General features: G+C 40.3%; 1 protein-coding gene across 2 annotated transcripts; it reads right to left on the bottom strand.

Moving 5' to 3' along the window:
* Positions 1-919: 919 nt before the first annotated feature.
* PM20D2 (peptidase M20 domain containing 2) lies at positions 920-17,242 on the bottom strand. Of its 2 annotated transcripts, XR_012463317.1 has the most exons (8): positions 16,723-17,241; positions 16,485-16,633; positions 12,811-12,953; positions 9,797-9,951; positions 7,551-7,686; positions 5,644-5,780; positions 2,550-2,657; positions 1,263-1,741 (listed from the first exon to the last, which is right to left on the bottom strand). XR_012463317.1 is itself a non-coding variant. In XM_074151083.1 (7 exons), exons 1-7 carry the CDS (start codon positions 17,179-17,181, stop codon positions 1,539-1,541), a joined length of 1,353 nt encoding a protein of 450 aa, XP_074007184.1. In that variant the 5' UTR covers positions 17,182-17,242; the 3' UTR covers positions 920-1,538. The 2 variants fall into 2 exon arrangements, 1 of the variants encoding a protein (XP_074007184.1); XM_074151083.1 differs by lacking the exon at positions 5,644-5,780 and having other exon boundaries at positions 920-1,741; positions 16,723-17,242.
* Positions 17,243-23,427: the final 6,185 nt, after the last annotated feature.

Here is a 23,427-nt window from a genome sequence, read left to right as displayed (position 1 = left end):
TCGGACTTCTTCCCTTCTAAGGGAAAGTCTCAACAGAATTCTTCAATAGCAGCTGGAGGTCTGTGCAACAGAAACAGAAACACAGAGGGAGTGCACAGTTAAACCAAGATAAGGAATCCGTTTTTTCCAAAATTAGAAATTCAATATAGAAAGTAATAAAATATAAATTCCAATTAGAATTCTAGAGTTTACCATTTAGAGACTAGTGCTGTTAAAAACAAGGTTTCTGAAATCATTTTGCGTGTTCTGACTTCCTGGGGAATACAGTTTGCCTGACTTATTTTCAGAAGCTTCCTATAATACCTATGCTTAGGAAAATGTTAACCAGTGAGCTGCTTCTTCACCCAGCCTGTCCGTTGACTCAGCAATTTGTATCTGAACAAAAGATTAGTTCCTTCTCTAAACTGAAAAAAACCCCAAAACATTCCTAAGAGGTTTGGACACACAGAACACCACCTAGATAAAATTTGCAACATTAATGTCTCTGGGAAGCAAAATAACAAGGATTAAAGAGACTAACAACACAACGCACAGAAAGGACAACCTGCAAGACTTAACGGATCTGCTGCTTAGGATGTGGGAACAAAGAGGTTTGAGAAGACAACTACTGCACAAGCAACACTCAGGGCAGGCTTCTCAGAGCTTACGACAAGGGTTTGCATGCAACCAGCTTAAGGGTACCTTCATTTACGGCTTCGTGGTACCACGCTTGCATCTTCGTGAAAAAGATTTCTACTGGATTAGCTGAATTTATGCACACCCTTCAGACCAGTTCAGGCAGTGCAACACCTTGTGTGGACACCTGTACTGCCTTAGAGCAGAACTTAAAAAAGATGCACATGCATTTTCCTGCAGCAGTTTAAATGTGTTAAACAAATAAACATTTAGTCGCTTTCCAGTTTTTGGATCAACAACTTCTCCACAACACCTCCAAAATTTATTAGGAGGAAGATCAACACATTTCAGGAAAACCAACCTTTACAGATCACGCTTCCGTACAAACCATTCTCTTCCATTGCTAGAAGCTACTTTTGTCAAAACCAAGCACCCTTCCAAACACACACCCTTCTCTCCAGTGGAATCAGCTCAGGTTTTTAGCCTCTATCTTGTCCCAAGAACAAGTGACTGGCCAGAGAAAAATGTTTCACAGATCAGATTTGGCCTATGATCACCGAGTGAACAGTGCTAATTTTAGAACAAAATTTTCCATGTAAATGCCATATTTCCCCTATAAGGAAGATTACTTCAGCAACACAGAAAATCACTGACAAAGGATCTATCATTTATTCAACACTGCAACTTAAAGACAGCATATTTGAGATCTCTCTGAAATTCATCACCATATTGAATACACCAAACATTACAGCTAGGTGAAATTGCACATTTTTGGAAGCAATGATGCTATTTGTTTCTCCTAAAGTCCAAAAAAAAAAAAAAATCATCAACATTACTTCAGCTATGTGTTTATCCAGCCCCTTCTGGGATTTAAATACAGCATCTCCATTAAGTCAATCCTACTGAGAGGGGTTTAATCAAGTTTAGTGCGATGCGCACGCTCCTACGCCGATGCCAGATTCTTTGTTAGGTTCCACTGGATTTATTTGTCCCTCCTCTTTTAGCTTCACCTGTCTAAAGTCTTCCCTGACTTCTTCTAGCAGACTCGGCTTGAAAATGACATCCAGCGCTGTCATTGCCAAAGCTTTTGCTGTGCGCAAAGCATAGAACTGAGCACTCTGTGACCCTGCAGAAAAAAAAGACAAATTTCAGGTTAGATTACTAATACTGGATACAAACCACTAGCTTACCACATAAGGCATTTTCTATAAAATAAAAATCTTCAAGTTTCAATTGCAAGAACAGCTTCTTAAAAAAAAAAAATCAATTTGCATGAACACAGCATGTCTATTTTCTGATTCCTCAAAACAAAGTTTCACATGGAAGTACTTAACTATCTGCAACTGGGGTAAATGGGAAAATGAGTGTTCATATTTTTGTTTTTTGAAAATGCAGAGTTTTATACCGTTATTTCTATTACACTTCCAGAGTATTGTGCTTTAGGAGTAACAGTTACTTTTATCTTTTGGCTCGTGTTTAGAAACTCTTCTGAATATGTTGCTAGGGATAATCCTTCTCATTCCTTCCGACTAGACGGTACACTAAGTCAGGCTTTTAGTACGAGGAGTGGTCATTCTTCCCATATACATTTAACTTCAAACACAAAACCCGAAATTCTACATTTTCCCAGCTTTTTTCTGCAACTCTACAATTAACTAAGTAAATTGTTTCAGGATTCATATTCAGCTCACATCCCATCATGCTTGAAGACAGCAACTCCATTTCTATACAGGTATTCACATGCAGCCACTTTCAGATCTAGTACTTACACTTTTATACACCTACTACACAGAAACTTTGAGTACCACAGAAGCACGCGAAAGCTTAATCCTCTAATTTGAAATATTTATAATTTCTAGATTTGCTGTAGTGTAGGGCCAGGAACATGCATAATCGTTCCAAATATAAATCTCTAACTTTTCACTTCCACTCACCCGCAGCTTCTGTGTACTGCTCAGTATGATTCAATGCATCAGAGCCGATATAAAAATAAGGATGAAGCCCAGGGACTACAAACGTAACATTTCCAAAGTCCGTGGAACCTAGAAGCAGCACAGAAGTTTTCTTAATGAATAAACATTGAAGAGTTTTGAATGCTGTAAGAAAATGTATGATAGGTATCTCCAGCCCATATCTAAAACAGAATATCCTTTGCCCCAAATACTAAAATAAATACATTTCTACTGAGTCATTATCCATTCAAAAATCTCCCATCACCGAGATGTTTTCCCTAACTAGCCATCTTCAGATGCTGCTCTCCAGTGCGCTTAGAATCATAGAATAGTAGAATTGTCTAGGTTGGAAGGGACCTTTAAGATCATCTAGTCCAACCATCAACCTAACCCTGATAAAAACCATCACTAAACCATGTCACTAAGCACCATGTCAACCCGTCTTTTAAATACCTCCAGGGATGGTGCCTCAACCACTTCCCTGGGCAGCCCATTCCAAGGTTTGATAACCCTTTCTGTGAAGAAATATTTCCCAATACCCAATCTGAACCTCCCCTGGTGCAACTTGAGGCCATTTCCTCTTGTCCTGTCGCCTGTGACTTGGGAGAAGAGACCGACCCCCACCTCTTCCTTTCAGGGAGTTGTGGAGAGCGAGGTGGTCTCCCCTCAGCCTCCTTTTCTCCAGGCTGAACACCCTCAGCTCCCTCAGCCTCTCCTCATAAGACTTATAGTCTGATCAATGCTGATGCTTCTGATCAATAATCATTTACTGGACTGCAAGGAAGACGTATCAGCATGTTCCTATTCCATTTACCATTTATTTTTTATCAAGCATCTCCTGACAGTAAACTGTTAATTCAGAAACAGTGAAAGCTGCAAACCTCAGAGCTTTAGGCAGTCCAGCTATTTTCCTGCAACAGCCCTTAGAACCAGTCTCAACAGTTACCGCTTTCTACCAGCCTGCAAGTATTCAGCATTAGGTAGGGGACTCTGAAGTAGGAACAATCTATCTTCAAACAAAAACAGACTGAAGACAACTATTTTTTTCCTTTGTTTTTCGATTATTCTCAGTTATGGAAACCTTAACAGTACAAGCACCCTTGAAATAACAAGATCAGAACTAAACTTCAGATAAAACGCTAGTGCTCTGTAGACAAAAAATATTCTTGACAGCAATGCAGCAGATTTTGATGATGATTCTTTCATGCCTGACTAGCACTTTCAGTATGTTAGCTAGTGATGGGACCCATCTCCAAGTACTGCCTTATCTATTTAAGGATACCATCCAGAAGTTGTAGATCCTTCATAGTAAATCATCCAAGAGTCTGCAACTACTTCCAGAGTGCCTTTCCCCCCCAACCCCCAAACAAGCAATAAATTCAGTATTTGTTAAAGTGACATTTAGAAGCTGGAGAAATCGACATGCCAGTTATTGTGAAATTTGGATACCAGAGGAAGCATTGTTTCATAGCAGGGAAAAATAGGGATGACCAACTAAGACCTCAATTAACTTTTTTCCGGCCAGAGTTGTAAGAATTTTTTTTCTTTAACAATGGTATATAAAATGACTGTTCCAAACATTTAGCATTATTTGTTACACATTAGGTAGCCTCCATACCATGATACTTTATGTAAACAAGATATTGCTAATGCCTTAAGACTTAGTAATGAAGTGATTGAAGAATATAGATTATAGTTATTAAAAGGGAGTCCACAGAGCCTACATTATGCGATCAAAGAGGACAAGACTAGCTTGCTATTTGCTCTGCCTACAGACAAATGGAAGCTGCAGTGCTTGTCCCAAAAAAAACCCCAACTTTTCCTATAAATTCAGTATGCATTTGAAGAAACTCCAACACCTGGCAGAGCAATAAGTTATTTTTATTTTCAGTAGTCTACACTATTGATCCATTCTTTGGTTGGTCTGGAAAGACAAATCAAAAGTCTACAAGTTCTGCCTACTCCAGACTGAAAGCCAGAATTCTTAACTTGCTTTACTACGTCCTAATACATGAGCTCCTGGAAAGATTGTGTTGGCCTTTTCCCCTCCTCTCACCCAGCAAATGCAGCATTAGCAATTTCAGTGAATCCCAACTCTCAGTCATGTAATTCCACTTAAAATTACATATATATCCAATCTGCTACCGGTTTACAAGTTATTTTTGCTGAACGTAATGGATTTCAACTTGGCATTTTCTACTAAGGTAGAGAGCTTACCAAGCCAAAATCCAGGCAGCTTTTAATAAAAATATGACAGCCCAATCTTCCCCTAGTGGCACGTTTAAATATCAGGCATTCCAATAGTTCCCATACAAACATCTGGAACTATATGCTTGCTAGAGACATAGAGATCGAGTTTCCTTCTAGAAGCATAAAAAACTCCTCTCCTCTATCATACCTAGCAGAATGTTTAAAAGGCATGTTTAAAACATCAAGGGTTCTGATAGTTTCCATACAATGCTTGAGATGTATGGATCAGGTTTCCTTCTAGAACCATGAAGCACAGTTATCAATGCAATATACAGACTTGTGCACTGTCTTCAACAGAAAGGTAGTGGGAGCTCCAGCCTCTCAAAAAACTATCCTGAAGCCTCTTCAAGTCACTGAACACATAATGGAAGCCAGTATTACCACAAACATGGAGGGGAAAATGCAAAAGATTCCAGAAAGCATTTACATACACCCCCAAGCTTCAAAAGTGCTATTTTCAAAACATACTGGCTCCTTCTTATGATTATCTATATCAGTCTGGTGCGCAGGAAGCCAATAAACCCCATGAATGCTAAAAATATCACAGTAAGTTACCACAAGCGTGGGTGCCTCAACTAAGGCACACTAAACTAAGCCATCTGCTGTGGGAGGTGATGGACATCCTGTAGCAGAGGTACCCCACCAGCAGAAGGAGAAACAGGTCATGGTACCACAGTACCTGGTGAAAGCTAACTGGGATTCACGTTATTTCACACCATTCTAGCTGTGTGCCAAAGGAGTGGAGCGTGCACAAGGCACACACAAAATAGTGTGACTCGATGGACTAAAGGAATTCTTCGTAACGCTTAGCTGCCTAGAGCGATACCTGTAAGCAGACCGATACTAATACCCATGGTAGAGGTGGCAGCGAGTACGCTCATCTGTTAACGACTTTTCTGCTGCACAGACATGGAGAAGCAACTGAGCTATCTTCCTTCCCTTTCAACAGAAGAAACTGATATCCTAAAAGAAAACATTGAAAACCGTATGAAAACTAAACAGAAATAGAGGTCTTGAAAAAGACGAGACAAACCACTCCACCCGTCCCAAAAAGGGCAGCATACAAAATTCCACTATGTCTCTGGAGACTGGGCTTTGTCATCAACTCCTGAATCCCCACTGCAAAAAAATTCAGAGAAGCAGCTGTGGAAAGAAAATTCAGTAAGGCCTACTGCAGTGTGCAATGAAAACATGACTGCTCAAGCACATTTTGACATTCGATAGGCAATTTAAGGACAGGAGAGGCATATGGATAGTTTCAGTTTAAGCAAGAGTTAATTTTTAACATTTAGCATACCATGTAACTTGCATAGAAAGCACTATTAGAACTAGGTGTTTCTACTAAGTTAATTCAAAGTCCTCTGAACCAGCATGATGACCACTATTCATGATCTTCACACTTAATACAATGGTTTGCGGGAAGCAGCACCAAGCTCCAGGAAGTTTCACTGCAGTAAACATTCTAAAATGAGGTTCCTCAGCACCCTTCTTAGGCTAAATGAGCAATGTAGTAAGTCTTACTTGTACCACACTGAATAAAGAAAAAAGAAATCTGCCTTTAGCTATAATTTGTTTTTAAACCCAAGACAATGAATCAATTAGAGAAAAATATGCTACTGTTGCCTTAATTTGGAAGGGAAGTAAGAAATAAGAAAAAAACCAACCAGAATACCATTAGATATGCTGTCTCCCCCACGCAAATGAAATTTTGGAGAAATCTATCGCCAAATACTAAGATCTCAACTATTCAACGATAATCTGTATTTAATATAGAGATCAGTACTACAATCAAACTAATTGGAATAACATTTTTTTACTGAAAACAATCTTTCTTTCTCAACAAAGGGAAAAACCTTTCACAAGTGGAATAAAAATATTTATATATACAGTTATGATCAGTAGTGAAGGCTATGAAGTATCAGCAGCAATTATAAGACTTGAACAGAGCTCCTGTAGAAAGATTCGGGTGAAAAAAACCCCACCTGTTAAGGGTAATGAAAAACCCACCTGAGTATTCAAGAATTCACATTCCTATTAGTATAGCTCTGAGAGACAAGAAAGTGAAATAGTTTGAGACATAGTCAAGACCCAGAAGTGAACATCTACTGGAACGGCATCCTTTGGAAAACTAATCTGTTGAACTCGTGAACTAAAATTAGAGGCACAGTATTACCTGTTAATGGAAAGAGGTTTAAATTAAGGTTATGAGATGCTTAAACTTCCATTTAAAAATCTCTTCAAAAACTCCCTCTAGAATATTAGTTAGATGCTAGTACACTTGTTTCCATGCAAACTTGGAAAATATTGTTAAGCAAGGTTCCTAAAAAATAAATCTCATCTTCATTCATAGCATAAACCAGGATTCTGTAATTCAAAACAACAGAATGAGCCACAATTCATTCCACGTCTTCATGTTCTCAGCAAGACAATTCTTATCTTTCCATCCTTCCATCCTCCTCTCCAACCAAACTGTTTCCTACTTGAAATATTTTCAGAAATATTATCAGAAAACGATCAGTGCTTTTCATACCTGTTGGGAAAATTTCTCAGCTTCTACAACAAATACAGAAACACAGGCCAGAAGGACGACCCTTTTACAAAGCCTCAATTTTTCTAATTTGGCTTTTTTTCTTCTGACCAGACTATGTTTAACCTACCTCTATCCCATTATTTTACACACTTGATCAATCTAAGCTTAAGTCATAACGAAAAAAACACCACTGATCGAGTTACCTGACAAACCATTCAAGATAGCGTCTTCTGATATAAACTCTATTCCGAGCTTCTTCCCATTCTCCTGGTAAGCTTTCTGCAGGCTCTTATTTGGAAGCACATTGTAGTAATCATTTTCACCACCTTTTATTTCCACCTAGACAAAAACACCCAAATGATTAGAAATTTTTCACCAACCTAAGCCAGTTTAGCGTAAACAATTTAAAGCCCGGAAAAGTTAAATACACGTCCATACATCAACCCCGTGTCAAAACAGACATAATTGCTAAGTCTCTTTCAAAAACATAGCATTCTGCCAAATATTAGCCTTGATCAAAACACAGCTGGTGTTCTGTCAAGCTTGCGCTAGACAGGCAAATTCCAGACACGTGGATTTCACAGAGCACATCTCCAAAATAGTAAGCAAGCATTTCCAGTAACAGCTTCTAATGATTTCCACTGCAGGTACTATTAAACTATGTAGAAAACAATTCAGTCTTTCACCAAATTCTATTTTACTGGTTTTGTTCAGAACACTTCCAGTAACGACAGCCCCATTCATGAAATGGTTTCACACAGGCAATAAATTTGAAAACAAATGAAAAAACATACCAATGTCAAATTTCAAAAGAGATCTTAACTTTCATTCTGCATAAAGCACACTTTATGAAATCCTTTTCTAATTAGAGTGGAGGGGCCATACCAGAAAAACAGCACCTAATGCCTCAAATAGACCTTAAAACTCACTGGCTCACATTCATACACACTATACCTATCTGTTCTGATGAACATAGACATTCTTTTCACAGCTGTGCTAGCCTTTGACCTGTAACTACAGAGCAGGTAGAACCACTCAGTATCTTAGCAATACTTCGCAAGGTAATGACATTGCTGGAACCAGCTACAGGAGAGACACTGCCACTTACTGAAAGCAAAAAAAAAGTAAGAAGAACGCTAATCAAAAAAATCACTCGATTTTTCACATCTGGTTGCTGCCTGCTGTTTAATGGGACAAAGGAAGCACAGGGATGCTCCAGTTCACCAAAAAAAGAGCTAAAGGTCCCATCCATCTTGAAGGGCCAGGAGGAGGATCTTAGAAAGTACAGACTGTTCAGACCATCCCACCCTCAAGCTCCTGGGGAGATTATAGAGCAAATAAATCCTCCTAAGACCCACATCCAGGCACACAAATCACAAGGCAATTGTGACTATCCAGCATAGATTCGTGGAAGAGCAGATGGTGCATGACCAAGCTTAGCTTTTCATGATGACAGGTCTGGCTCAGTGAACACAGAAGACATTCCGGCTCAAAGCATTATGATCAGTGGCACAAAAATCCAAATTGCTGCCTGTTACTTGTAGCATCCATCTGCAATCAATACTGGTGCCTTTACTGCTTTAATATCTTTATTATTGATGTAGACAACTGCTGTGAGACTACATCTGGTGTACTGCGTCCCGAACTCAAGACTAGAGCAAGTCCAGGGGAAGGCCATCAAGATGATTAGGGTACTGGAAAACATGAGATACAAGGAAAGGCTGAAAAAACTTGGTTTGTTGAGCCTTCAGAGAAGAAGGTTAAGCTGTCTACAGCTGCCAGATGGGGAGGATGGAGAGAAGACAGAACCAGACTTCTCAGAGATGCCCAGTGCTATGATGAGAGGCAACAAAGTAAATTCCTATTAGATACAAAAGAATCACAGAAGTTGGTTGATGTCAGAAAGCATCTCTGGAGGTCGTCTTCTCCAACTCCCCTGCTCAAGCAGGATCACCTAGAGCTGGTTGCCCAGAACCACATCAAGGCAGCTTTTGAGTATCTCCAAGGATGGAAACACCACAATCTCTCCAGGCAATCTGTTCCAGTGCTCACTCATCACAGTATAACTATCAGGAAAACCCTTGTTCACCATGATGGGGGTAGAGCACTGCTGAGACAGGTTGCAGAATTTCATCCTTGGAGATACTCAGAAGTCCACATGGCACTGGGCAATCCCCTCTCACTGGTCCTGCTCTGAACAGAGGGTCAGAGTAGATGACCTCTGGAGGTCTCTTTCAGTCTGGGTTATTCTATGATTCTGTGGCATTCTATTTATAAAATAAAGCTTTCTTTCAGGACACAAAGCAATAGAATAGCAAACAGTATCACTGACATTTTGATTTCTTTCAGGTAAACACCATGCAGACAAATGCTGTAAGCCTGGATTTCCTATTCTGCCCTACTTTATCTCCAGTGTAATAGAAACACATGACCATGAATAGATTCTTACTTTGCATCCTGTGGCCAGCGCTGCAGATTTGAAGCAGTTCTCAACCTTCTCTGTCAGAACAGAAAGATCTCTCATTGAAGGGGCGCGCAAGTAAAACTCTAGTTCAGTGTAAGAAGGAATGATGTTAGGTTTCACACCACCATTTTTTATTACACCTGCAGAAAGGGAAAATCATGTTACCAATCTTAAAATATAAATACTTGGCATCTTCAGACCTGTCATGAAACTCCTTGCTCAAGAACCAAATACATAAACAAACCCCATCAAAACATCAGCTGAGCATGAAACATACAAAGAATGTCAAAAATACAGTACACGGACAAAGTTTCTTCATCACATAGATTAAGTGGAACATGTACATGGTTTTTTTAGCACAATTTCATTACATTCTTTTGCTATCTGTTATAAACCTAAAGACAAACCAAACTAGCATTTGGAACTAATCCCCTGAAATTCAATGCATCAGAGTCATAAAGCAATTTGGCTGCCATTGGAAAAGGAAAAAAAAAAATGTTATAAAGGCTATCTTGTAGCCCAACTTCTAAAGGTCCCCTCAACTAGAACGTTTCCCACTTGTTTTACCAGCTTGGAGAGAAATTGATTAAATTGCATTTCTCAGCAATACTGGAATAATGAGTGAGTTGTACGGAGAGTTCATTAGATTCATCATACTAATTCTTCAGACATATTGGGGTGTATACTATAGGTACAGTTTTATTCAAGAGTGAACTTTGAGTTGAAAAGGAAAAGTGCGACAACTTTTTCCCTTAAGGAAAAGTGTGACAACTAGGTAGTTTTCAACTATGGATCAGAGGCATTACCATAAAAAACCCTAACGTACATATTTCAACAAAAAAAACCCCATTGTAGACCTTAATTCTACATTAGATTTCAATGCATTAACAGCTCATTGCTTTCAACAGGCTGCTTGTTTCCCTGGCCTCCTATCCTCAATTTATGTATGTGGAATAAGAATTGTTTTCTGTAGAACCTGAGAAATTATCTACCTTAAGCGGAAATACTGCACAAAGTTACTGACTGAGGCCTGAAAAGACAGCACTATCAGGATGCAAACAGGCAATAAATCTTTACTTTTTGGTGCATATTAAGACTATGAACTCCCCTCTCAAGTAAAACCTTTCCAGTCTTGAATACAGTCGAAGTAAACAGAGTGCTGAATTAAACCACTATCAGTACTAGCCCATAACAAAAGGAACAGCTCAGATGAGAGGAACAGACATCACAGAAAAGAATCAAGTAAGTATTCTCAAAAGAAGCAGCTTAGTGAGCTCTCATTTGTCTTCCAACACATTTGTAAATGGCACTGGATAGAGTCTAAGAGTATGCCTACACTCAAATTTCAAAGCAACTGTAATATGGCCTGGACAGCAGATCTAGCTTAAAAGTAAGGCTGCCTGCACACTACCAATAGCACCCAGTTTGCCCTGCTTCTAGATGGAACTTTTTTTCACAGCCTGTTTAATACAATTTCTTGAACAGAAAAAAAATATCCACATTCCTATTTTTCAAGCAGGGAACATTTACTCCACTCATAAGCAGGGAAGAAACAAACTTATCAAATATTAGACAGACTCAAACCAACATTGTTCAAATACAAAAAAATATTGCTTAGAAATTCTAGACTTCAAGTAATGGAAACCATTTCAGTTCTTGTTAGTGGGTTAACATTAAGACTTTTAGGATGGTTAAGTCAGCCATAGCTGTCACTCCAAGCCTGTGACACAAGACCTCCAACACACTGTTGTAAAGAAAGCATTCCTAAAAGTGAATCTCATTCCGGCTGCTTATACTTTCCCAAAGGTATTTTAAATATTTCCAGTTTGAAAACCAGGTTTATGACAGCACTTGTATCAACAGAGTAATTTCAGTTTTGCTGTGGTTCGGGAAGTGTTACCTCTAGGAGGCCTGTTTAGATACTTAGGGGTTTTTTCTTACATTACCCATGTAGCCTTTAGAAACCACCAAAAAAGTAGTATTTAAGGATTTAGGCTTAGATCCAATAGGTGGCTTAGACACCTCCAGTCTTAAACCTGCAACACATGAGTTTTGGACACCAAAACTCATCAAGTGCCTTGCTTCCTACAGAGCAATAAGACAGAGAACTAAGGGTATGCCCGCTGTCTGAAATTCGTTTGGGTGTGCTGCGTAGCAGAACTGCAAACATCTTCATCTACAGGCAAAAGCGTTAGGGGTTCCAGACTCTATCCAGATATCCTGGAGAGAAATACACACATATATTATATAGCGCAAGCAGCCAAGACATATAATAATCATTAGCTCAGAACTTCTGGAAGTGTTTTAAGTTCTTAACAAGTTTTCCAAGTAAACAGTTCTATGTTCCTAAGTTCTGTAAAAACGGCAAAGTTTCTTAATTTCAACTTGGAAAAAGTTGTGTTGGGTGTAATATGGAAAACTTGGGTTTATAGCTAAAGGGCAGCTTCCATCTCAACTTCTAAAACTTTCTCACTGTACAAAAAAAGAAATAGATGATGTTGAAGGAGTACAAATCAAGCTTAATGGTTAACATGTCTTACTGCAAATTGACCTTTTCTATTTCAAGGTCTACTAGATATTAAATATTAGGATCCAATGCACATCTAGTTGATTGGGCTACTAACCAGAACTACAGGCTTCTCCCATCACTTTCTTTTTTGAAGTTCAGCAAATAAACTTCACTTTTGTTCTTTTTCCCTTTCTGAACTGTAACTTCAAGTGCAAAGACTTAAAATTTGCCCAGCCTCTACCGAGGTACTGGTGTCCTCTCTTGAATCTGACCCATAAGCCTATTTTCAGAAGTTAGTTCTGGACACTGACATGATTTTAAAGATTATACACAAACTATTTAAATGAAATGGTGCTATTTTATAATATTTGAAGTGACTATACTAATTTAGTGCAACAATGCAGTATTTTAAATTGTGGGATTTTTTAAGTTAGTATTTCAACAGCCTAAACTCTTACTCGCTGTACATTAAATTTAATGAAGATCTCACCATGAACTCTCCAGGTCGGTTTCATTTGCTGTCTTAAAACAGACAGATTGTTGTATGCAAGAACAGCAGCATCTAATGCATTAACTCCTTCCCAAGGATAAGCAGCAGCATGAGAAGCTTTTCCATAGTATTTCACAGTCACACTAGGAAATAAAAGGCATTGCTTATTTGTTTTTCATTCGCTGAAAAAACCTCTAAAATAAAAAGTTCCTTTTGTTCACACAAATGCTTGTTATTTTTGTGCAGAACACTAAACAATTTACCTGGCACTACACTGTTGCAAAGTTGAACTATCTCTGAGTGCAGGAAGGTGCTGAAAGATTTCTAGAAAACCAATGAAACAAAAAAATATCAAGACCGTCAGACAAAAGAGCTACCAGTAACATATCACTATACAGCCTTTTCCTGAGAAGTACAGGCTTCACATAGTAATTAAACGTCTCCAACACTTTTTTTATACCTCCTGACTGTTCTGAGACTTGACATTACTGGCATTCTTCTCAAATAGAGGATAACAAACCCTTTTCTCTGATTCAAAATTAGAGGTTGATTGTCCTAATTCTTGTCAAACTTCAATAAAATGTGTACAGTACGTAAGTCAGCAAAAGCACATTGCTAAGATCACATACAAGCCATGTCTAAATAACAAAAGTCAAGTTTTAGCAGTGCAGTAAAGGCATAGCCTAGTATAAAATACACATTACCATGCTACAGCAAGGATATTCTTTCCCTGTACACCTCAAAAATTCTGGTAGAAGGGCTTGCCACAAGGAAGGTTAGCCTCCAACACATCCAGTAAGAATCATGCTTGGCTTCATCTTATGAGAGCCCTTTATATTAGCCTTACAAAGTAATCTAGCATTTCAAATTATATGAAAACTCTTCACATGAGAAGTAAATATGAAATACTGATAACTATACAAGGTATTACTACTAATCAAATACACAAATATTAGGATTTTTACCAATACTAGAGATTTTAACTAGAGAGCTCCCGAGACACACAAGCTGTCTCTTACCCAGCTAGGACAAGCCTCACTTGCTTGTCCCTCTGTCTTGTACAGATGCCAACTTCACCACTTGTCCTAAACTGACCCCTCACACTCTGAACCACACCACAGCTGTAAGTTAACACCAGAATGTAAATACTGGACAGCAAAGAGGGACACAATGGAGTGTACTGTTGCAGCAGAAAATGCCTCCTGCTACTGCCTGCAATCCAAATTAATTGTGGCCTTTTCCATCCCCCAAGACAACCACACATCCCATTCTGTAAAGTATGAGTTTTATTTAAAATTTATTATCATTATGAAATCAAGATAAAAAAACCTTATCCATTAACATCCCAAGTATTAGATCAAAACCCCTCAAATCAACTCACAAAGAAGGCAGGACAGATCCCTGGATATTCTCAAAAAAATGGCGAGAAGGCAGCGTAAAGCAGAAAGTCATGTTGCAATCTTTTTTTCCCCCACAAGAAACATGTGCTTCTTGTTAAAAAAAAATGTTCTTTCTTGTATTGCTGTTGCTACATAAATGTCACATACTCTCAGAAAAAACTCAACAGACTTTGGTGAATAACGAAACCCTAAGCCAGTTTAAGAATATTAGCAGAAGAATGTGGATCCTATTTCACCAACAATAAATAGGCTGATTAGATGAAGGATAAGTGAGTAGGAATCAGCAAATTTTGGTATGTATTCACCAGTTATCCCGGTATGTTAATTTTCCTTCAAGCACAAGACAGCTCCAAAGTTCGCAGATACAGTAATACTAGCAATTTTGTGTTCTTGGAAACAACCAAAAGATCAATTACAAATCATCAAAACAGTCTGTGCCTTTGGAATCTCATAATTATATAAATCATGAGATAAACTGAATATTTGAAGCTTTTGGAAATAGTAAACTGCTTTGGCTTAGTACTTCAGTTCCATGCCTCCTCCATACTCAAGGTTTAAAGGCTATTGAGGACTTTATCCTACAGCAGACCATCATCTCTGAAGGGAGATTTCCAGATCTTACTGCATCCAACTCAAAAGGCTATCGCAAAAGTTGAAAACTGCGCCTTGAAGATTATGAATATAATCATAAGGTAGAGCAACCAAAAGCCAAGCTGAGATAAGTCTTGAAGGATATAACAATAACCAGTTAAGACTCTTCAGAAACACGACAAAATACAGCAGAGGGCCAGCCAGGCAAGGAAGACCAGGTGTTGCCAATGTTGTCAGTTTCTACTGTAAAATTCAGTAAAAGAGTTTGTAAAAGCAAAATTATCCACCAGGAACAGCACTGGCGAAAGCAAAATGGCCAATAAAATCAAGCACACAGGTGCTGGAAGGTAGCACAACCAAGATGAAAACAGCAATCAGTACAAGTCAGAAATGGCTGGAAAACCAGTTATTTAAGTACTATAAAATTTAGTCGGAGACAGCCAAACATAACAGTTGGAAAAAAAGTGTCACACTGGAGGGAGGTTACTAGTGGAGTCTCTACAAGGTAAGACCTTGGGATCAAGAATCACTACTAACCGTGGCATAAAATGTAAAAGCAAAACCCGCTGATAGACTACTGCTGGGACGTTATGAAAACAGAAGAGGTTTATACTATCAAAGGGAGAACAGCATGGCCTTGCAGATTGGCAGAGCAAGAATAGAATTAAACTCAAAAATATTTTAACAAATCATGTACTTACAGACTAAGCATCTGTCTAAGAGTTGATTGCTTGAAAGTGACTGAAGAGGAAGCCCCAAACAGGCCAGCTGTGTCCAAAATGACAGAAAGACACTATGGTCCCAGCGTCAGCTGAGTAAGGTCTAAGGAAATTCCACCTCATGTACCGTGTACAATTCTGGTTATGCACATCCAGGAAGCAGTACTTCAAGACAAGTTAAGTCACTTCAAGTACAAATGAACAAGTACTGACGCTGAACAGCAGGGCTAATCAAAAGAAGGTAAAGCATAATTTCTGAAGAGTTATATGGCTAGCTGGCAAAAAAAAAAAAAAAAAAAGAGCCAAGTGAGGGCATGACTGCTGTCCATACTTACATATAGTAAGTAAACATGAAGGAGAGCCAAGAACTACACTGAATCAAACAAAAAGTTCATGTGAAAGTTAATAGATATAAAATGGCCATGGTTAAATTTAGGCTGGAAGTTAACAGGGATCTAAATAGCGTTCTGGCTCAGCTGGCTGTCTCTTTCGAAAGTGGGACAGAAAATCTGAAACACTTCCAAAACTGATTAAAATGCATACAGAGGACTACATGATCTAGTGCTCAGGAAGGCAAGGAACTATGATCCATCAGACACCCTCCAGGCGCACATTCTAAAATTTAAAGGACAGGTGGTTTTTAAACAAAACATTTTTTTTTTTTAATCTATGAGATATTCACAATAAAAAGAAACACCTAAAAACATCAGAAGAAAGAATGGATTTGGGGGACACGTGCAAGATTATCTCAGAGTAGTCATGAATCCTGAATGCTGAACTTTGGAAGAACAGCTCAGAATACCCAGAACATTGACCTGGCTCCTTAGCTGACTGCATATACTTAGTCTGAAGGGCACCTGAAAAGTCCCTGGCCCTAAGTTCAGCCCCTTCCCAAGCAGCTCAACTCAGGGAGGGGGGAAAAGGAGAATAACAACAAGGCCAACCCTTTCCACTGCTCACTCACTCGTGCTCGGCCACATCGGGCAGGTAAGCCGCGTTTTCTTGCGAGGGGTGTGCCATAAAAACCACATCCAGGCCGTCAAACGCTCCAGCGTTGATAAGGTCTATTTTGCCCCCTCCTTGCTCCTCCGCCGGCGTCCCCAGCACCGTGATCTGCAGCGGGAACACAGAGAGTTCAGGGGCCGACCGGGGGACCCACGGGGGGCCGGGGCCACAGCCTCCGACCTCAGGAGGGCTCTCACCTGGACAGCGAGGGGGGCCGGCTGCGGCAGGCTCTCCAGGGCGGCCTTCAGCCCCAGCGCGGCGGCGGCTCCCACCTCGGCGATGAGGTTGTGCCCGCAAGCGTGGCCGATGCCGGGTAAAGCGTCGTACTCGCAGAGGAAGGCGACGCGGAGCGGGCCGGGACCCGGGCCCTGAGGGGCAGCCGTGCCCCACTCGGCGCGGAAGGCCGTGCCCAGCTTATAGCGGGGCTGCACGGCCCAGGCGGCGCCCGGCAGCTCCCCGCTGGAGAAGAAGCGGGTCATGGCGTCGTGCGCCTGGTGCTCCTCGTAGGCCAGCTCGGGCCGGCTCCAGATGTGGCGGCTCAGCGCGCCCAGCCGCTCCGCGTTAAGCTCCACGCTGTCGCACGCCCGCTGCTTCAGCGTCTCCAGCGCCGGCAGCGCGGCGGCCGGGCCGTCCTCAGGCGGGTCCTGCGGTCTCATGAGGGAGCAGCGCAGCGGGCCCAGAACCTACCGACCACCTGCACCTGCTCACCTGTGTGTGAGCCAGAAGCCGGCGCAGGCCCCTTTTATAACCTCCTTCGCGCCGCGGGGCACGCTGGGAAACGTAGTTCATCCCCCAATACACGGTCTACTGGCGGCGCCAGGACGGAACTACCCGCCCCAGCGCGCCCCGCGGGGCGGCCCTAGCCCTGCCGGCGCCGCCGGGATGTGAGGTGCGGGCGGCTTGGGAGCGCTCGCGCTCCCACCCTGTGGTAAGAGGGCGGGCGGCCTTCCCGCTGCCACTTCACACTTTTAGCCGCTGTATTTTGCCGCTGCCTTCAAACACGCCTTGCTCAGATGAGTATTTGCCATCAAAACAAGCTAATGTAGATCTTCAGCTGCCCTCTGTGCGCCACTTCTCAGAGATCGCGTTCAAGTGCAAGATCCCAGAGTCATAGAATGATTCGAGTTGGAAGGGACCTTAAGGATCATCCAGTTCCAACCCCCCTGCCATGGGCAGGGACACCTCCCACCAGACCAGGTTGCTCAAAGCCCCATCCAGCCTGGCCTTGAACACCTCCAGGGATGGGGCATCCACAGCTTCTCTGGGCAACCTGTTCCAGTGTCTCACCACCCTCACGGGAAAGAATTTCTTCCTGATATATAGATACCAGGCCTTATAGTGGCCCTCAGATACTTCCAGTCCACAGGAAGGACATGGATCTCATGGAGCAGGTTCAGAGAAGGGCCACGAAGATGCTCAGAGGGCTGGAGCCCCTCTGCTGTGAGGACAGGCTGAGAGAGTTGGGCTTGCTCAGCCTGGAGAAGAGAAGGCTCCAGGCAGACTTTATAGCCCCTTCCAGTACCTAAAGGGGCCTACGGGAAAGCTGGAGAGGGATTTTTTACAAGGGCATATAACAATAGGCCAAAGGGTAATGGTTTCAAACTGGAAGAGGGTAGATTTAGATTAGATATTAAGAAGAAATTTTCACTATGAGCGTGGTGAGACTCTGGAACAGGTTGCACAGGGAAGTTGTTGATGCCCCATCCTTGGAGGTGCTCAAGGTCAGGTTTGATGGGACTTCCTAGTCTTGTTCTAATTCTGTCTCATCCTCCATATGTGTTTACTGTTTGTATGGAAGAACTATTGGATATTTACCCCAGAGATGGGATGGTACCTCTCAAATCAAGCAACAATTTTCTTGCTCCTTGTTTTAGAAAGCTTCAGTTCACAGTTACTACACTGTCATGGTTTTTTCTCCTACTTTAGGGGAAGACACCAGTCTTTCAACATTTTATGCTAGTTTGAAAATTCACTGAATGTCACCAGTAGGATGAAAACATTCATATTCAGAATTTTCATTTTCTATAGGTTGTGCCTTGGGTTATGATTATGAGAATGTTGTATTATAGTCAATATAAATTAAAAGTCTACAAAATGCAAAACATATACCCAAAACATGTTTTTCTGGTCTACTAGACATAAGAAAGAAAAATAAAATAAATGCATTTTTTAAAAACAATGTCAAAAATACTATGCTAATAATTTGTGTTAAACAAATTACAATGCAGTTTAGACTGTTAAAAATAGTTACTACAGAGAGGAAAAGCAATCCAGACAACATCACCGTTCTTTGGGAAAAGCAAGAATTGTTCATATATTTATTTGTAAGTAAACAAAATCAAACTTCGCAGCTGCTAATTCAATTCATATTCCTGGAATCAAGTTGTAAACAGATGCTTGTATTTTTGTTTTAGAGGGTGGATGAGGTTCGGTAGCTTTCCATTGGTCTAAAAGCAGGAACATGTGTTGTGGCCATAAAAAACTTGATGATCGAGTTTGCCACATCCCACATGAGCAACGTCAGGCATTTAGGTTGAAATCCAGATCAGACTGAACTCGGTGAAAGTTTCACTGTTAAATTCAGGGTGGCCTGGATTTCAAGCCAAAATCCAAAGCTTTTAAAACAATAGCACAAGTGAATATTAAAAACAAAAGCAGGCTGTTGCTGTGTGTAGGAGCTATACGCGGACTTGCCTAAAATAACATTCCAGTCTGGTTTACAAACAGCTTTATATTAGGAAGTATGTATCCAGACATACAATGCTATGAAAGTCTATTGTATGTTTAAAAAGAAAGCATGATAAGGGCTTCTTTGCTCAGATCACAATATCAATATCACCATAGGGCAGAAGAATTTTAAAGACCTCAGGAAAAGAAATGGCTTAAGTCACTGAAGCATGTTGTCTTATTTAACTGTTAATGGATCAAGGATGCCATTACGTCTTACACATTTCTTATCAGGGGAAAAGAAATGCAAGGGAAGTGGATTCAGAAAAGCAAAGCCTTCTCCCTATAGACATATCATTCCCACCACTTAAGAGTTAATCCCAGTCTGGTCAAAATTTCGTTGTCCAGAGCACACCGAGTCAGAAAATATGAGTTTAATGTTCCCCTCAGATTTGGTTACGTGGTGTACAAAATTTGGGATTAAATCTGAAATTCCTCACGCAGTGTGTTTAGTCCTCGCAACCTTTCTCATCTCCCTTTCCCAGTCACCTGTGCTATTTGACTTAGTGGTTGAGTCCTCACCATTTGTCCAAATGCTGTGAACCTGTACCCAAAAGGGCAAGGTAGAAGCTGTGCTTAGAGCTCAGATACATGCACTGAGAAGGCGGCCGTGGCTATTTGAGACAGCACTGCCCCTGTCTCCTTGTACCTGCCAAAGATGCCTGCCCCAGCTCTGGTGGCAGAATGAGGCACAAGTGTCTCTGAGCTGTTTCAGTGCAAAGTCTAAGGGCTTAACTCAAGCTGCCCCCACCCTGCCTTGGCATTTTATGCTTTAAACACTGGACTTTATCCTGAAGCAGCTTAGAATTATCTGTGTTTTCAGTCTGCTGACTCCATTGTGTGGGTGGTATCCTCTGGGAGAGAGGCAGTAATGTTTTTAAACCAACACAGTTATTTTCCAAACAACAGCTTCCGTGCCCCATTAGCCACAGAGGCCGGTATAAGCTTTGCTGGCTTTAGGCTGGTTTAACAAAACAGTGCACTTTTATCTGCTGCAGATTTTCATTTGCACTCTGAGAGCTGCAAGTATGCAGCCACGGCTTTCTTGTATTCTGTATTTTTGCTGATCTGGGGCGCAATTTTTTAACAAGAAACGTTTGTTAACTTCAAGAAGAGTTCAGAAATTGCCTAAGTATTGCCAATTAGGGCAGGGAGCTGTTTAAAAGACAGGGTAGATAAACTTGTATTTCTTTCTTCGGTTTGGCTCTCTGAAGAGTTACATGAAACTTATCAGCTGTTATGGGGTTCCTTGAAGTTTGAACAGCAGAACGTAAACAGAGAATTAAATGTCTGGTGTTACTGATATCCAATACTCTTAACACACAGTGCTTACTCACTGCTTGCTCTCTCTTCTATATTCAAACTTCTTTAACTTTTTAACAGCAAGGAAAGTGTCGAATACGAGAGATCTAACCTTGGAGAAAAATGCCTTGAGCTCCTCCCACTCCTCCAATAAAAAAATCCTGTCTCAACTATGCCCGTTTATTTCTTACACTGTTAAATTCACACTTCTATTTTATCCATTTAATCATTTAACTATTTAATAATTTTTAATATGGTGAGGTATTTCACATGATACTATAGGTCAAATGTTACATTTGTATGATTTCTGTAGTAGCAGCCTTATAATGCTATCCCAGCTTCAAAAAATCTGTGATGGAAATGGCCTGATCCCATAGATGTCCCATCAAGACACTTGGTGCTAAACCAGCTCCATTACTGACCCTACGAGCCTTTATTTGTTCTATTAGGAGCTCTGTCATTTGATTGTGTCTTAGATGTTTAGTTCCTTTCTCCCTCTAAAAGGCAGATTTTGCTTATTTAAAGTTAGGTACATTCTGCTATTCATTTCATAGCGTGACTTACTGAGTGGGCAGAGGGGAAGGAAAAAAGTGATCACAGGATGTAAACCTTAAGTCTCGTTGCCAAATCCTGTGGGAACGAGCTACCTCACCCCCAGGAAGGACAGGAGCCGGCACATCAGCAGTCACTGCTGGCTTTCCTGCTGTACGTTTGCCAGGTGACTGACACACTGCTTGTGTTGCGGGCAGCACAGAAAACAAGCGCACAGAAAACAGGCAGGGGTATAATGGTCAGAAACTGCAGGCCCTTTGCTCATCATCAGCAACTCCCCCTACTATCTGCAAAAGAGACAATTAATTCATCTCTGTATTTGTGAGACCAGGTGTTCTCCCTGTTAAATCTTTATTCAGCTAAAGAGAAAGTAAATCGCTGTTACACGAACCTCCACACATTTAATTGCTGCTCTCCTCTGTCAATTTTAAAAACGGCTGGTAATACTTTTAATATTTATGACAGTGCAAATGTATGTAAAAAAATGAAAGCTAGCCTGTGCTAAGCTTTTTAAAGTAAGGAAAAAAGTCTCATCTTTCCTCATGTTAAAATGTCCCTTTACTAATGTATATATGCCACCAGTTATTTACAGTGACATCCTATGTTGTTAGAAATATAGTTTAATTCTGCTATTGATTCAAACAGAACCACAGTCAGACCCCAGCTCTTTTAGTCCCTTGGAGGAAAATAGTATTTTTCAGCTCTTACAGATATTTATTTTTAATCCGTTGACTTTTTAAAGCATCACAGCTGTTTGCTCATAGACAGTGTCTTTTTTGTGGCTTAAACAGACAGGAGATGGCTGCTCAAACAATTAAATATTCCATTTCCTATTTTATTTAATTCCAGTTTACATATAGATGGAGACTCTTGTCTCATAAAAATATGTGAAAGCCTCTAGTTTGTTTCATACGAGCATACTATTTTACAGATAGGCAACAAAATTGTGATATATTTACATTCCACAGAAATCTTAAATGGATTACTTTAAAGCATCACAAATTACTATTAAGTACTTCGTCGTGGATTTAGTGGCACTGAGGAGCTATTGAGACAGAAAACCAGCAGCTTACTGTGTCTAATTGCAAATCTCTTTATCCCCAAAGCTTTTTTGTTATTAATTTTTTAAATCTGAAGTATGATACATTGCATAATCATAAATACACTTGTATTAAGTGTTGACATTTTCCATAATACCTTAGGAAATCACATTAAAAAGAGTCATTATTTTTGCTCCTATTACTGAACAGATTTGTACCAATCATGCAAATACAAACACAAGAAGCCTTGTGGGTGTTCATTAATAACCCTTATTTGCTTAAGGTATTCATTTCAAAGTAAATATTTGCAAAAGGATACTTTATCTATTCACAGTGGGAGTATGCCAAGCAATAACATGCTGGCAATAGCTATTATAACACACAATGAATTTTTTTAGTCCGTATTTAATGTGTGTGATATCACAAACTTAAATAAACACTTATAGAATATGTTTGCACTCACCACATACACTCCCGGGCTTCCTGCTGACAAGAAGACAATTACAGATATAGCGGATTTTTAGATTTGTTCGAGTTTATATCAGTTTTCTGGAAAAAAAAAACCCAAGCAGATAAGTGAAAAAGGAAAAAAAATAAATTTGTCTACAGGGTTATTAAAAAGAATCATATTTCCAGTTTGCATTGCTATAAACTTTGCTGACCTTGTGCATATGAGTAACTCACAAGAGTGCCGTTGGATTTTTTCAGGTCAATGTCACACACGTGCAGAACTCTGCCAGAGTTTTTGTGCCATTTGCACATGTGCAGTCATATACATCACTGTGAGATGAAACAAGTGTGTTTTCGTATTTTTAAAATCTGAGGAAACTAGGACATCCAGTATATCCAGAGAGCTGTAAAAAAGCACTGGAAATTGCAAACAGTTGTGGTCAAATTGTATCCCTGAGCAAACTAGCCCAATCCATTTTGGTTTCAACTAACGGTTAAAATGATTTCGAGATGAAGTCACGCGTTGTCCAATGACATCTGGCAAACTTGGGTAATAATGTCTTCTAGTTGTTTCTAGTGCAAGAGAGGTTGATCTTTAGTTACCCCAGCCTGCTCATCGTTGCCTGGAGTTAGGCTATTTCTTTCCTTTTTAAGCACATCACGGAGAATCTCAGTTGCAGTTTATTCAGGTGCTTCCTAACCTTATTACCTTTTCATAGTTCATTATAAATCTCAGAACTGGTCTGTGCATTTACGCTTTATAGAGCCCTGACTCTCCTTCTACTGTCCCAAATCTTGTCATGAAACAGGAGACAGAGGTGGCTCACCCTT

This window comes from Numenius arquata, chromosome 7 (assembly GCF_964106895.1).
Source record: "Numenius arquata chromosome 7, bNumArq3.hap1.1, whole genome shotgun sequence".
Taxonomy (NCBI): domain Eukaryota; kingdom Metazoa; phylum Chordata; class Aves; order Charadriiformes; family Scolopacidae; genus Numenius; species Numenius arquata.
Note: the sequence above shows the minus strand (reverse complement) of the source record. Positions and strands in the feature narration are given on the sequence as shown.